This window comes from Geotrypetes seraphini, chromosome 2, assembly GCF_902459505.1.
Source record: "Geotrypetes seraphini chromosome 2, aGeoSer1.1, whole genome shotgun sequence".
Classification (NCBI taxonomy): domain Eukaryota; kingdom Metazoa; phylum Chordata; class Amphibia; order Gymnophiona; family Dermophiidae; genus Geotrypetes; species Geotrypetes seraphini.
Window position 1 is genome coordinate 53,664,331 of NC_047085.1, and position 13,507 is coordinate 53,677,837.

The window sequence follows — 13,507 nt, forward strand, 5'->3', positions numbered from 1 at the left end:
AGAAGGAGGGGAGAATGTTGGAAACATGCTGGCCAGTACCAGAACTTAAAACAGATTTTAGCCAATATTCTGTGTCGGCACCTGCATAGATGACTGGTTAAATTTAAGACTTTTTAATGCATAAGAACATAAGAACATAAGAACTGCCTTCTCCGGATCAGACCTTTGGTCCATCAAGTCCGGCGATCCGCACACGCGGAGGCCCTGCCAGGTGTACACCTGGCGTAATTTATAGTTCTACATACTGGTTAATTTTGAAGGTGCCAGCACTGAACACTGCCAGCACCCACATTACTCTCAGCTCCTCGCTGACTCTGTCTCCATTAATGCCCCTGTGCTTCCCAGCAACAAAATGAATAGTTAAGGCCTGATTATATAAACAATGCCTAATAGTGCCTAAATTGTAGGTTCTGGTCAGTGCGGTTGTCAGTCAACCGCTAGGCACCGTTTACAAAATCAAGCCTAGCAGTACCTAGGCAGGCTTAGTCATCAATAGGCATCCTAGTGGTAAGTGTCAATATATTAGGCCAGGGTTTTCCTGGCCTAATGTACTGGCACTTAATAGAGACATTTAACGATGCCTAAGACAGCCATGCCTATTCTCTGCCCCTAACCACGCCTATGACACATGGTATTCCCCGCAAATCTTTAATTAATTGGGGGGGGGGGGTTTAAATGGTGTGGTCAATTATCACACTAATTTTGAAACAAGTTTCACATAGAGTTCAGTTAGATATTTATTTATTTATTCAGTTTTCTATACCGTTCTCCCAAGGCAGCTCAGAACGGTTTACATGAATTTATTCAGGTATTCAAGCATTTTTCCAGACTCACTATCTACCTAATGTACCTGGGGCAATGGGGGGATTAAGAGACTTGCCTAGGGTCACAAGGAGCAACGTGGGTTGAACCCACAACCCCAGGGTGCTGAGGCTATAGCTTTAACCACTGCGCCACATACTCATTAGGCACCCCTGATTAGCGTGCCCAGCGGTGCCTAAACTAGACGATGTTTAGATAATTTCCCCCTTTGCTGATATTCAATAATAATAATAATAATAATAACAGCTTATATACCGCAATACCGTGAAGTTCTATGCGGTTTACAAAGATTAAGCAAAGGTACAAATTGATTGACTTTAAGAGGGGAGGAAGAAAGAGGGTTAATAGGACAGGAAATCCATTTTTGAGGAGAGAGTGATCAATAGAACAAGTTAATCGCAATAGAGGGGAGAGAGAAGAGAGGATCAGTTGTCTAGATACTTTAGGAACAGGTGTGTTTTCAGACGTTTCCTAAATTCCTCATAAGTAGTGGGCGAAAGCAATTGTTCTAGGTCTTTACCCCATGATGCTGCTCGGTGCGAGAGAAGATGTTCATGGTGTTTTTTCAGTTTATAATCTCTCACTGGGGGGGAAACAAAGTTGGAATGTGAGCTTCTCTTGTGTCTGTTGGCTGAGAAGACGAAAAGGTCAGTTATATATTTAGGGGCAAGTCCGTGTAGTGCTTTGAAGCAGAAGCAGGCAAATTTAAACTTTACGTGCGCTTCCATTGGCAGCCAATGCAGCTGCCGGTAGTAGGGTGTCACATGGTCAAACTTCCTCAGCCCAAAGATCAGTTTGACCGCTGCATTTTGCATCAATTGTAAACGCTGCATGTTCTTTTGGGAAATTTCTAAATAGGCGATGTTACAGTAGTCAAGTAGACTCAGTACGAGGGATTGGACTAGGGTTCTGAATGCCGCTGTATCGAAATAAGCTTTAATGGATCTGAGTTTCCAGAGAGTGAAAAAATCCCTTTCTGATCAAGGAGTCCACCTGGTCTCTCATGGATAGGTACTGATCCAAAGTTACACCTAGTATCTTTATGGTAGGTTGGATAGGGTAATTAAGATTATTGATACATAGTGGTGATTTGGTGTCAAGCGGATGTGGCGAAGCAACAAAGAAAGTTGTCTTTTCTGAATTAAGTTTGAGCCTAAAGGTTGTCATCCAGTGCTCCATCATGTTTATGGCTTCTGAAGCTTTAGGAATAGTTTCAGAGATAGAATTAACGAATGGGATGATGATCATAAAATCATCTGCATAACTAAATAGTTTTATTTCCATAAGTGCCCTTGAATATTGACAGCAAGCTGGCTTCAAGTGATTTAAGCATGCAGGGTTGTTTCCTGACTACCAAAATCACTTTGAATATCGAGCGGAAAATTGAAAAACCTTCCGCCCGATGTGCGGCAGTGGCCAAAAAAGCAAACAAGATGCTAGAAATTATTAAAAGGGATGGTTGACAAGATTAAGAATGTTATAATGCCTCTATATCGCTCCATGGTGCGACCTCACCTGGAGTATTGCATTCAATTCTGGTCTCCTTATCTCAAGAAAGATATAGCGGTACTAGAAATGGTTCAAAGAAGAATGACCAAGATGATAAAGGGGATGGAATTCCTCTCGTATAAGGAAAGACTAAAACAACTAGGGCTCTTCAGCTTGGAAAAGAGTCGGCTGAGGGGAAATATGATTGAAGTCTTCAATATCCTGAGTAGAGTAGAATGGGTACAAGTGGATCGATTTTTCACTCCATCAAAAATTACAAGACTAGGGGACACTCGAAGTTGCAGGGAAATACTTTTAAAACCAATAGGAAGAAATATTTTTTCACTCAGAGAACAGTTAGGCTCTGCAACACATTGCCAGAGGTGGTGGTAAGAGCGGATAGTGTAGCTGGTTTTAGGAAAGGTTTGGACAATTTCCTGGAGAAAAATTCCATAGTCTCTTATTGAGAAAGACATGGTGGAAGTCACTGTTTGCCCTGGATTGGCAGTGTGGAATGTTACTACTCTTTTGGTTTTGGCCAGGTACTAAGTGACCTGGATTGGCTACTGTGAGAACCGGGTACTGGGCATGATGAACCATTGGTCTGACCCAGTAAGGCTATTTTTATGTTCATATGTTGTTAAGGGCTGAGCCCCAAAGAAATGCACTGCTTCTCCATTGCAAGCTAAAACTACATTCACACTGCCACAAAGGGTTTTTTTTGTCTTATACAGTAGGTTTAAATAGATTTCATTACAGCCATCTTAAATGGAAATATTGTATCAAAATAATGTATACCTCCTCATTATACTAAGTGGTCAGCGCCTTCAGCAAGGAGCATGCTGAGCTAGTAAGAGTACCAAAGGGATCCTCACATTGAACTTTAACATATTATATTGTAAATGAATTTTTGCTATTTCAATTTGACAGCCTTCTACATAGATCTGTTCTGTTTTATATCACATTGAAGTATATAAGATTATACAACCATTTGTCACTGGAAAATCACAAACCTATTAGCATGCAACAAAACTTTATAAGGCATGACTAAAACCTGCCATAGGAAACAAATTGCTTTCTAGGAAGCGAGTTGGCTATGTTTTATGTCACTTTCCTCTAACAAGTAATGCTATTGTTAGGCTTAATCATCAGATTTGCATTCTTTACTGTGAAAACAACTTTTAGTAACACTAACCCTTGCAGATTTTATTTCAACTTTATAAATACCATGATATCTACCTTCTTGTTTTACTTTGATAACTTAAAATATGTATATATTTCTGTTTTGCAGTAAAAACTTGTGGATCTAATCTCCAGGGGCCAAGTGGCACCTTCACATCTCCAAACTTTCCATTCCAGTATGACAGCAATGCTCAGTGCGTTTGGGTCATTACAGCTGAAAATCCTAATAAGGTATGTGGGGAATTGAATGCAGTAACATAAGAAACAGCTCAAATAAAGATAGCCTAACTCTTTAAGAATAAACTAGAAGCCTTTTGGGGAAATAAACCCACAAAACAGATTTGCTTATAAACAAAGCAAGGAACAAATGATTCTTCTTCTTACACCCAGGATGCAACGTGTATTATCCAAAACCAAAATGCAGAATATTTTGTGAACTTTTTTTTTTTTTTCATTTTTAACCAGAAATATTGTGATTGCTGTTTAGGATCGCCAGTGTCTGTTCTCCAAGAAAGTATTGGGATAACTTGCACGGATTAGCAGTTAAAACCTTAAATTGCAAGGGCACAAAGCATTAGGCATCAAAGAATGCCAGTATGACCTGAAATGGAAGGATTGTGATTAAAAACCCAAACTTCAGTGGCCTTTTTTTTTTTTTTTTCATAACAACCTCAAAACCCTTTGTAGTTGTAGAGATTAACACAAAACTTCAAGTGAAGAAGCAGCAGTTGTGATGGAACCTGAGAATAGCATTGTCTGATCCAATCCACCCATCTGCTTTGATCCTCCTGGCAGTGCCTTACACAACTCCCCTCAGAAAGGAACTCTTCTATTCAGTCCTCCAAAGAGCCATCCTCCCATGCCATCTCCCTTTTGATCCAATCTTCTTCCATGCTCCCTAAATCACAACACCCTTCCAAGCTCCTCCCCCGAGGCACAACTTTCTAACCCCCTCCTGTCAAATCAAATCCCTACTAAGTTAACCAAATGGTTGTAACAGTGGAGGATAAAACCTAAGGCTGACCTCATTCCAGACTTCACCTAAGCCTCTGGATCTACCAATATATCTATTCTTGCTGATTTTCAAAATAAACCCAGATGAGCAAAGCACTCTGTCAGTCTCTTTTCAGATCTTCCCCCTCCCCAGATCCAGTAGTCTTATACTGCCCCATCTTATGGAGCATGGGTATAATGATTGGCAGTATTAGACCAAAAACCTGCTTCCATGTCAATGTTAGCTAGCTGTGATCAGGCCCTACAGAACTCAACATGTCAAGTTCTATATATAATAGCCCTACAGTATATAAAAATAAGCATACAATCAGCTGTGCTATTTGTTTGTAGCTTCTTAACTCTTGTTTTTGTGTGTGTGTGACTTATTTTTTTTATATATTTGAGAGATCTCAAGGGATCCCCTAATACCCCTGAGGAAGGCATTTTTAGCTGAAACACAGTCCATGTTGGATCATTTGTATTTTATACATTATTTTTTATTTTTTTTTATCTTGTGGGTCACTTGTGATGATTGTATACACCCTTTGTGGATTTTTTTTTTTTTTTTAGATTATTGTTTTTAAGTTGTTTGGACATTCATATAAATCTTGTAATGGAAATATAAGGGAGCATCCTGGTCTCAGGGTGGTAAATCTCTGGATTCACACCCCAAGGTTCCCACAGAATATTTATTTCCTCCTGGTCTTCCCTCTTAATCGCTCTTAGCTCACACACTTTTCCAAGAGAGCAGTGTCTTCATGGTTGGAAGGGATAAGAACATATGAATAACTTTACTGGGTCAGACAAATGGTCCATCAAAACCCAGTAGCCCATTCTCATGGTGGTCAATCCAGGTCACTAGTACCTGGCCAAAACCCAAGGAGTAGCAACATTCCATACAGTGGTTTGCCCCATGTCTTTCTCAATAACAAGACTATGGACTTTTCCTCCAGGAAATTGTCCAAACTCTTCTTAAAACCAGTTACACAATCCGCTCTTACCTCAACCTCTGGCAATGCATTCCAGAATTTAACCTCTAAGTGAAAAAATATTTCCTTCTATTGGTTTTAAAATTATTTCCCTGTAACTTCATCAAGTGTACCCTAGTCTTTGAAATTTTTGACGGAGTGAAAAATTGATCCACTGTACCCGTTCTACTCCACTCAGGATTTTGTAGACTTCAATCATATTTCCCCTCAGCCATTTCTTTTCAAAGCCTTTTTAGTCTTTCCTCATATGAGAGGAGTTCCATTTCCTTTATTTTGCTTCAAGAGCCTGGCACATAAGTCTCTTCAAAAGACAACTCAAAGACTGAAATGGGATGCTTCAATTTTCTTTACTAAACTCATCTCTACAGCTTTGGATAACACTGTAAACTCCACATGTTTTCTATATCTGTGTCTGTGATTCCTTTATTATAATATTAATAGGATGAATGACTTTTAGATTCTGGGGTACCTCACTCTATTCAAAAAACAATTTTGGGGGTAAGAGGTTCCCTGGAGCTGCGGTTAGCCTATCTTTGTCTTGTTTCATACACAGTATCTTCTTCCTGGGATCAACTTCCATACACAGATGCTTCTGATCAGGAAAACTCTCATACACAGAACCTCCTTAGTAGACCAGCTCCAGAGTGTGGCTTCTTAGTTCCGGTTCCATTTGATGGGAGACCACTATACTGTTCCACTCCTCAATCATACTGCAGGCAGAAAAGTGGGATAAAATCTTTGACCTTCCACATTCATTTCCCACTGGATACAATTAATAAGTCAAGGGAATCTTCATCAAAGACAAAACACAACAAAACTAAGCCTAAAGACTGGGGCCCAACACTCTAATCTTCCACTAGGGAGTGTGACTTCTTCATCACCATAGTAATCCCTCTTACAACAGACATGCTCACTAGGGTCTCTGACTTATAAATAGATGAGCAACACTATTCAGCCATCCTTGAAAAGGGGAGGGGGATGATGTAACCATATAGCATGTACCCAGTGGCGTACCTAGGGGGGGCGGGGGGGGGCGGGCCGCCCCGGGTACCAGCCCTAAGGGGGTGTTCCCGGCCTTGCCGTTCAGTCCCCCGCCACCCCCGAAGGACCGCTCGCCCCACTGACCTTCCTGCACCACCTGTGAAGCAGCCCAAAGCAGGATCGCGAAGTCAGCGTCAGCATCCCTGCGCTGCTTCCTGCGCCGCGATCCCGCCCCTCCTCTGACGTCAGAGGAGGGGCGGGACCGTGGCGCAGGAAGCAGCGCAGGGATCGCTGACGCTGACTTCGCGATCCTGCTGCGGCTGTTCATAGGTGGTGCGGGGAGGCCAGGGGGGCGAGCGGTCCTTCGGGGTGGGTCGGGGCATCAGGCCTTCAGGGTGGGACGGGCGGGCAGGCAAGCAGGCTTTCAAGGGGGAGGGGGTGACAGGCAGGCAGGCAGAGGAGGGGCGGGACCGTGGAGCAGGAAGCAGCGCAGGGATCGCTGACGCTGACTTAGCGATCCTGCTGCGGCTGTTCATAGGTGGTGCGGGGAGGCCAGGGGGGCGAGCGGTCCTTCGGGGTGGGTCGGGGCATCAGGCCTTCAGGGTGGGGCGGGCGGGCAGGCAAGCAGGCTTTCAAAGGGGAGGGGGTGACAGGCAAGCAGGCCTTCAAGGGGGGACAGGCCTTCGGGGGGGGGGGTGCAGACCTTCAAGGGGTGCAGGCCTTCAAGGGGGGCAGGCAGGCCTTCAGGGGGGTGCAGGCCTTCGGGGGGGGGTGCAGACCTTCAAGGGGGTGCAGGCCTTCAAGGGGGGAAAGGCAGGCAGGCCTTCAAGGGGGGGACAGGCCTACAAGGGGGGGGGACAGGCCTACAAGGGGGGGGACAGGCCTTCAAGGGGGGGTGCAGGCCTTCAAGAGGGGTGCAGGCCTTCAAGGGGGAGACAGGCCTTCAAGGGGGGGAAAGGCAGGCAGGCAGGCCTTAAAGGGGGGACAGACCTTCAAGGGGGGGACAGGCAGGCAGGCCTTCAATGGGGGGACAGGCCTACAAGGGGAAGGGACAGGCCTTCAAGGGGGGTGCAGGCCTTCAAGGTGGGACAGGCAGACCTTTAAGGGGGGACAGGCCTTTGGGGGGGGACCATGATTTAGAAGTACACGGAGGGAAGGGGGTGTTCAAAGAGACATGCATATGCCAAACTTTGGGGGGGGAAGAAATAATGGGTCTGAAAATAGAGGAGAGGGAGAGAGATGATGGACCATGGGATTTAGGGAGGGAAGGAACAGAAAGGGAGAGAAATTGGACACAAGGGATGGTGTGGAGGAGGGATAGAGATACTGGATAGGAGGGTAATTAGGAAAAGAAACGGAGAGATGGTGGACTCTGGGATGGTGGGGAAGGAGGGAGAGATGCCGGATGAAAGGGTATTTAAGAAAAGGTGGATCTGTGGAGGGAGATGAAAAAAAGGAAAGATACCAGACTTCCTGGGAAGGGAAGGGAAATGGAAAGGGAGGACAGAGTTGGCAGATGGATGGTTAGCATGCAGAAAGAAGGAGACCCTGGCAAGCAAGTTATCAGAAGAAAACCAGAGCCTTGGACCAACAAGATTTGAAATATAACCAGACAACAAAAGGTAGAAAAATTAATTTTATTTTCTGTTTTGTGATTATAACATGTCAGATTTGAAATGTGTATCCTGCCAGAGCTGGTGTTGGACTGCAAACGTGAGCTAGGATTTTTGCACATTTTTGCACTATATGGTGGGTGTATGAGGAGATTCACATTTCCTGCACAGCTAAGTCCATGTGAAGTTACCTTGTGCTGTATTTGACATCTAGCAAGGTCTCTGTTTGAAAGGAAAGATCTAAACTTAAAAATGAAGTGGCCAGAAGTTATGGTAAAAGCAGATAGTGTAGCTGGTTTTAAGAAAGATTTGGACAAATTCCTGGAGGAAAAGTCCATAATCTGTTATTAAGACATGGGGGAAGTGTCTGCTTGCCCTGGATTGGTAGCATGGAATGTTGCTACTCTTTGGGTTTTGACAAGGTATTAGTGTCCTGGATTGGCTACCATGAGAATGGGCTACTGGGCATGATGGACCATTGGTCTGACCCAGTTAGGCTATTCTTATGTTATGTTCTCATCTGTAGGGGCCTTTGTTTTCACTTCTTATTTTAATGTACTTTTTTTTCTGGGAACTTATCAGTGTTTTTTATAATGGGAACAAAAATGGAAGAGAATTAATGTGTGTGGAATGGGGGGTAACTAATTTCTTCAGCTAAATAATTCAATCCACTTCAAACAGACATAGGAGAACTTGTGCACCATTCACACACCCTCCAACCAAAAACGTCAAAAGAAAAAAACTGTTCGACAACCTCCTAGCCATTCGAGCTGCAACACTCGACCCCCAACTCTACAACCAATTGATATCAACCACAGACTGCAAAACCTTCAAAAAGAAATAAAAACCCTTCTATTCAAAAAACACATAAAACCGAACTAACACAATCAGAACTGTCCCAAGCATCACCTGCAACTACTCCATATGTACTTCTAATGTCATGACAATTTAGACATAATTTATGTTATGTTATGTTTGGAATAATGGTTACATATATGAGGTTCAATAAAAGAAAATTTTCACTGCCTGTTTCTATTCTGACCATTTATTCCATTTCATGGTTATTGCAAAAAAAAAAAAAAAAAAAAAAAAATTTACATGGGGGGGGGGGGGGGGTGTCAAAAAATGATGGGCCCCGGGTGCCACATACCCTAGGTACGCCACTGCATGTACCTTCTCTATAACTTGATTTGGTGTCGGGGTAGCAAAATATAGGACAAGAAAGGGTCCTGCATAGATCCTTACTGGAGTTTGGTCATTTATTTTTTTTCTGATAACGCCCAAGGGAACCATTGTAAATTATATAACTTCCAATATCAGGCTGCAGTTTGACTGGAACAAAATGGGGGAACTAGAAGTCATGGCCAATAATGAGAGACTAGACATCATAGGGATCACGGAAACATGGTGGAACGAAGAAAACAAATGGGACATAGTACTGCCAGGATACAAACTCTACCGAAAAGACAGGACTTACCAGAAAGGGGGAGGAATAGCACTATACATAATTGATACCATTCACTCAACCACTGTGGACACAGCAGTGACAAATGCCCAACTGGAGTCATTGTGGATCAAAGTACCAGGAAGCAACGGATCTGAGATAAAGATGGGACTGTTCTACCGCCCACCAGGGCAAACTGAAGCTGAGGATACAGAAATGGTAGCCGAGCTGAGAAAGGAATGCAAGAACCCAAACACCATAGTTATGGGAGATTTCAACTATCCTGGTATAGACTGGTGTCTTGGAAATTCAAAATGTGCAAGGGAAACGGAGTTCCTGGAAGCAGTCCATGACTGCTTCATGGAACAACTTGTCGAGACACCAATGAGAGGATCAGCGATTCTGGATCTGATCCTCAATGGGCTGAAAGGACCAGCAAAGGATGTGGAGGTCATGGGACCACTAGGAACCAGTGACCACAACATGATTCAGTTCAAAGTGCAAGTAGGACTACCTATGGGAAAGAGAACCAAGGCAACAACATTTAACTTCAAGAAAGGGAACTATGATGCCATGAGACAAATGGTGAGAAAGAAGCTCAGAAACAGCTCCAAGGAAACTCGGACTGTGGAGCAGGCCTGGTCCCTATTCAAGGACACAGTGAACAAGGTGCAAAACCTATATATACCAAGATTTAGGAAAGGTTCCAAGAAGAATCAGACGAGGGACCCTGCATGGATAACCAGTGAAGTAAAGAAAGTGATAGGAGACAATAAAAAATCATTTCGGAAGTGGAAAAAAAAATAAAACTGAAGGAAACTGGAGAGAGCACAGGAAGCATCAAAAAGAATGTCACCGAGTAGTCAGGAAAGCCAAGAAAGAGTATGAGGAGAGACTGGCCAAGGAAGCAAGAAATTTCAAACCATTTTTCCGATATGTGAAAGGGAAACAACCAGCGAGGGAGGAGGTGGGGCCCCTGGATGAGGGTGACCGGAAGGGAGTGGTGAAAGAGGAAAAATAAGTGGCTGGTAGGCTAAACAAGTTCTTCTCGTCGGTCTTTACAATAGAGGACACAACCAGTGTGCCAGAACCGGAAAAAATCTTCAGGGGAGATCAAGAGGGGAAATTATCATGCATGGAGGTAAGCCTCGAAGACGTTCTCAGACAGATAGATAGATTAAGAACGGACAAAGCTCCGGGCCCAGATGGGATCCACCCGAGAATACTGAAAGAGCTCAGAGATGAAACAGCAGAGCTACTGCAGCATATTTGCAACCTGTCCTTGAGAACAGGGGTAATCCCGGAGGACTGGAAGATAGCGAATGTTACACCGATCTTCAAAAAAGGATCGAGAGGCGACCCGGGAAACTACAGACCGGTGAGCTTAACCTCTGTTCCGGGAAAGATGGCCAAATCACTGATCAGGGAAAGTATCAATGAGCATATAGAAAAAAATAATCTGATGAGATCAAGCCAGCATGGTTTCTGTAAAGGCCGATCATGCCAGACAAATCTACTGCAGTTCTTTGAGGGGATAAATAAGCAATTGGACCAAGGTGACCCAGTAGACATTATATATCTAGATTTCCAAAAAGCCTTCGACAAGGTGCCCCATGAACACTTACTGAAGAAACTGTGGAGCCACGGGGTGGAAGGGGACGTGCACAGATGGATCAAAAATTGGCTGGCGGACAGGAAACAGAGGGTAGGAGTAAAGGGGCACTACTCTGACTGGATAGGGGTCACAAGTGGTGTTCCGCAAGGGTCAGTGCTGGGACCGCTGCTGTTCAATATATTTATTAATGATCTAGAAATGGGGACAAAGTACGAAGTTATCAAGTTCGCGGATGACACAAAACTCTCCAGCAGGGTCAGAACTGTTGAGGAATGCAAAGAACTGCAGAGCGACCTGAACAAACTGAGTGAGTGGGCAAAAAAATGGCAGATGAACTTCAATGTGGAGAAATGTAAGGTCTTGCACATAGGGAAAGGGAACTCCATGTACAGCTACGCGATGGGAGGGAGGGCACTCGGGGAAGGCAAACAAGAAAAAGATCTGGGGGTATTGGTGGATAACACAATGAAGCCGGCGGCACAATGTGCAGCGGCCTCAAAAAAAGCGAACAGAATGTTGGGCATTATCAAAAAAGGTATCACTACCAGAACGAAGGAAGTTATCCTGCCACTGTATCGAGCAATGGTGCGCCCACATCTGGAATACTGCGTCCAATACTGGTTGCCATACCTCAGGAAGGACATGGCAATACTCGAGAGGGTCCAGAGGAGGGCAACGAGGATGATAAAGAGTATGGAGAACCTTTCATATGCCGAACGGTTAGACAGGCTGGGGCTCTTTACCCTGGAGAAGCGGAGACTGAGAGGGGACATGATAGAGACTTATAAAATAATGAAAGGCATAGAGAAGGTGGAGAGGGACAGATTCTTTAGACTAGCAGGGACAACTAAAACAAGAGGTCATTCAGAAAAACTGAGAGGAGACAGATTCATAACGAATGCAAGGAAGTTCTTCTTCACTCAGAGGGTGGTGGACACCTGGAACGCGCTTCCCGGAGAGGTGATAAGACAGAGTACAATTCTGGGGTTCAAAAAGGGACTGGATGACTTCCTGGAAGCGAAGGGGATTACAGGGTACAGATAGAGTTACCTTACAGGACATTGAGCGAATAGGGTATGGATATTTTAGGTTAGGTAGGGAACACTTCCAGGTCATGGACCTGGGGGGCCGCCGCGGGAGCGGACTGCCGGGCACGATGGACCCCTGGTCTGACCCAGCAGAGGCAATGCTTATGTTCTTATGACTGAACAATGAACTGTCTTCCATTACCATGAGAGTTATATTTATAGAAGTGATAAATAGAGGGCTTATATTTCAGTGATGTATTATCTAGTTATGAATATTTGGATAAAAATATCCAGTTATATTGCCCTGTGGGATATACATTATCACAGGTTTCTTTAGACCTACAATATCTCCTTATAATTTATCAGTTAGTTGCAAAATATCACCACTATCTGTTTAACTTTTTGGCATGGCCTGGATCAACTCTTGTCTCCCTTTTAAATGTCTGGATAACTTTTGATGGCAGCATTCAAATATATAGGTTTACAAAATGTCTAGTATATATATAAGTGCCAAAACGTACAGATGTGTATTGCAAAATGCAAAGTCTGGTGGACTAATATCTGGACTGTAGAGAGCATGAGGTAACACCTCACAACCATATTCACTTAGTTTTTCAATGACGAGTGGTGAGCTCCATCTTTTCCACGACCCACAAAATTTAGATGAATTCAATCAAAAGTCAAACAAATGATGATTTTTGCTTATGATCATGAAGGCATCATCATCACAGACAAAAAGTTCCATGTGGAATAAGTGTCACAGCAGTGTATTATTGTGATTTTTTGCAAAAAAATATGCAGAAAAATGCACAAAACCCAATCTCAGTTGCTCTTGGCTGGGCCACTCATTCTTCACGACAACGCTCGCCCGCACATAGAGAATGTCATTGAAAAACTACACAAATACGGCTGGGAGGTGTTACCTCCCACTCCCTAGAATCCAGACATAAGACTACCAGACTTTGACCTTTTTCTAAACTTGAAATAACCTATGCGTGGACATCGTTTTGCATCTCTGGAAGAGCTTTCTTCTGCCGGTACCCGAGCCATTCGGCAACTGAACTAAAATGGTGTCTTGGATGGAATAATGAAGCTTCCAGGACATTGGGACTCGGTCATTGCAAAGCAGGGAGACTATATTGAAGGATTGTAAAAAAATATTTGGAAAAAACAAAACAAAACATGTAAATTAAAAAAAAAAAAATAGTGTGCATTATTTATGAAATGACCTTCGTAGTTGTCAATCAGCATAAAGATGAAAATTAATACTCAATTTTCACAGTTCCTTACACAACGGTAACAAATATTGAATAAAACCGCAGACAGAGCAGACCAGTCAGCTACACAGGCAA

At 43.6% G+C, this 13,507-nt stretch overlaps 1 protein-coding gene across 1 annotated transcript in view; it reads left to right on the forward strand.

The window, feature by feature from the left end:
* Positions 1-13,507, forward strand: part of CSMD3 (CUB and Sushi multiple domains 3) — a 1,852,015-nt gene that overhangs the window by 854,013 nt on the left and 984,495 nt on the right. Inside the window, exon 11 of the mRNA XM_033933128.1 lies at positions 3,602-3,723. Within this exon, the coding sequence (XP_033789019.1) occupies positions 3,602-3,723 (122 nt within the window). The remainder of the gene's footprint in view (positions 1-3,601; positions 3,724-13,507) is intronic.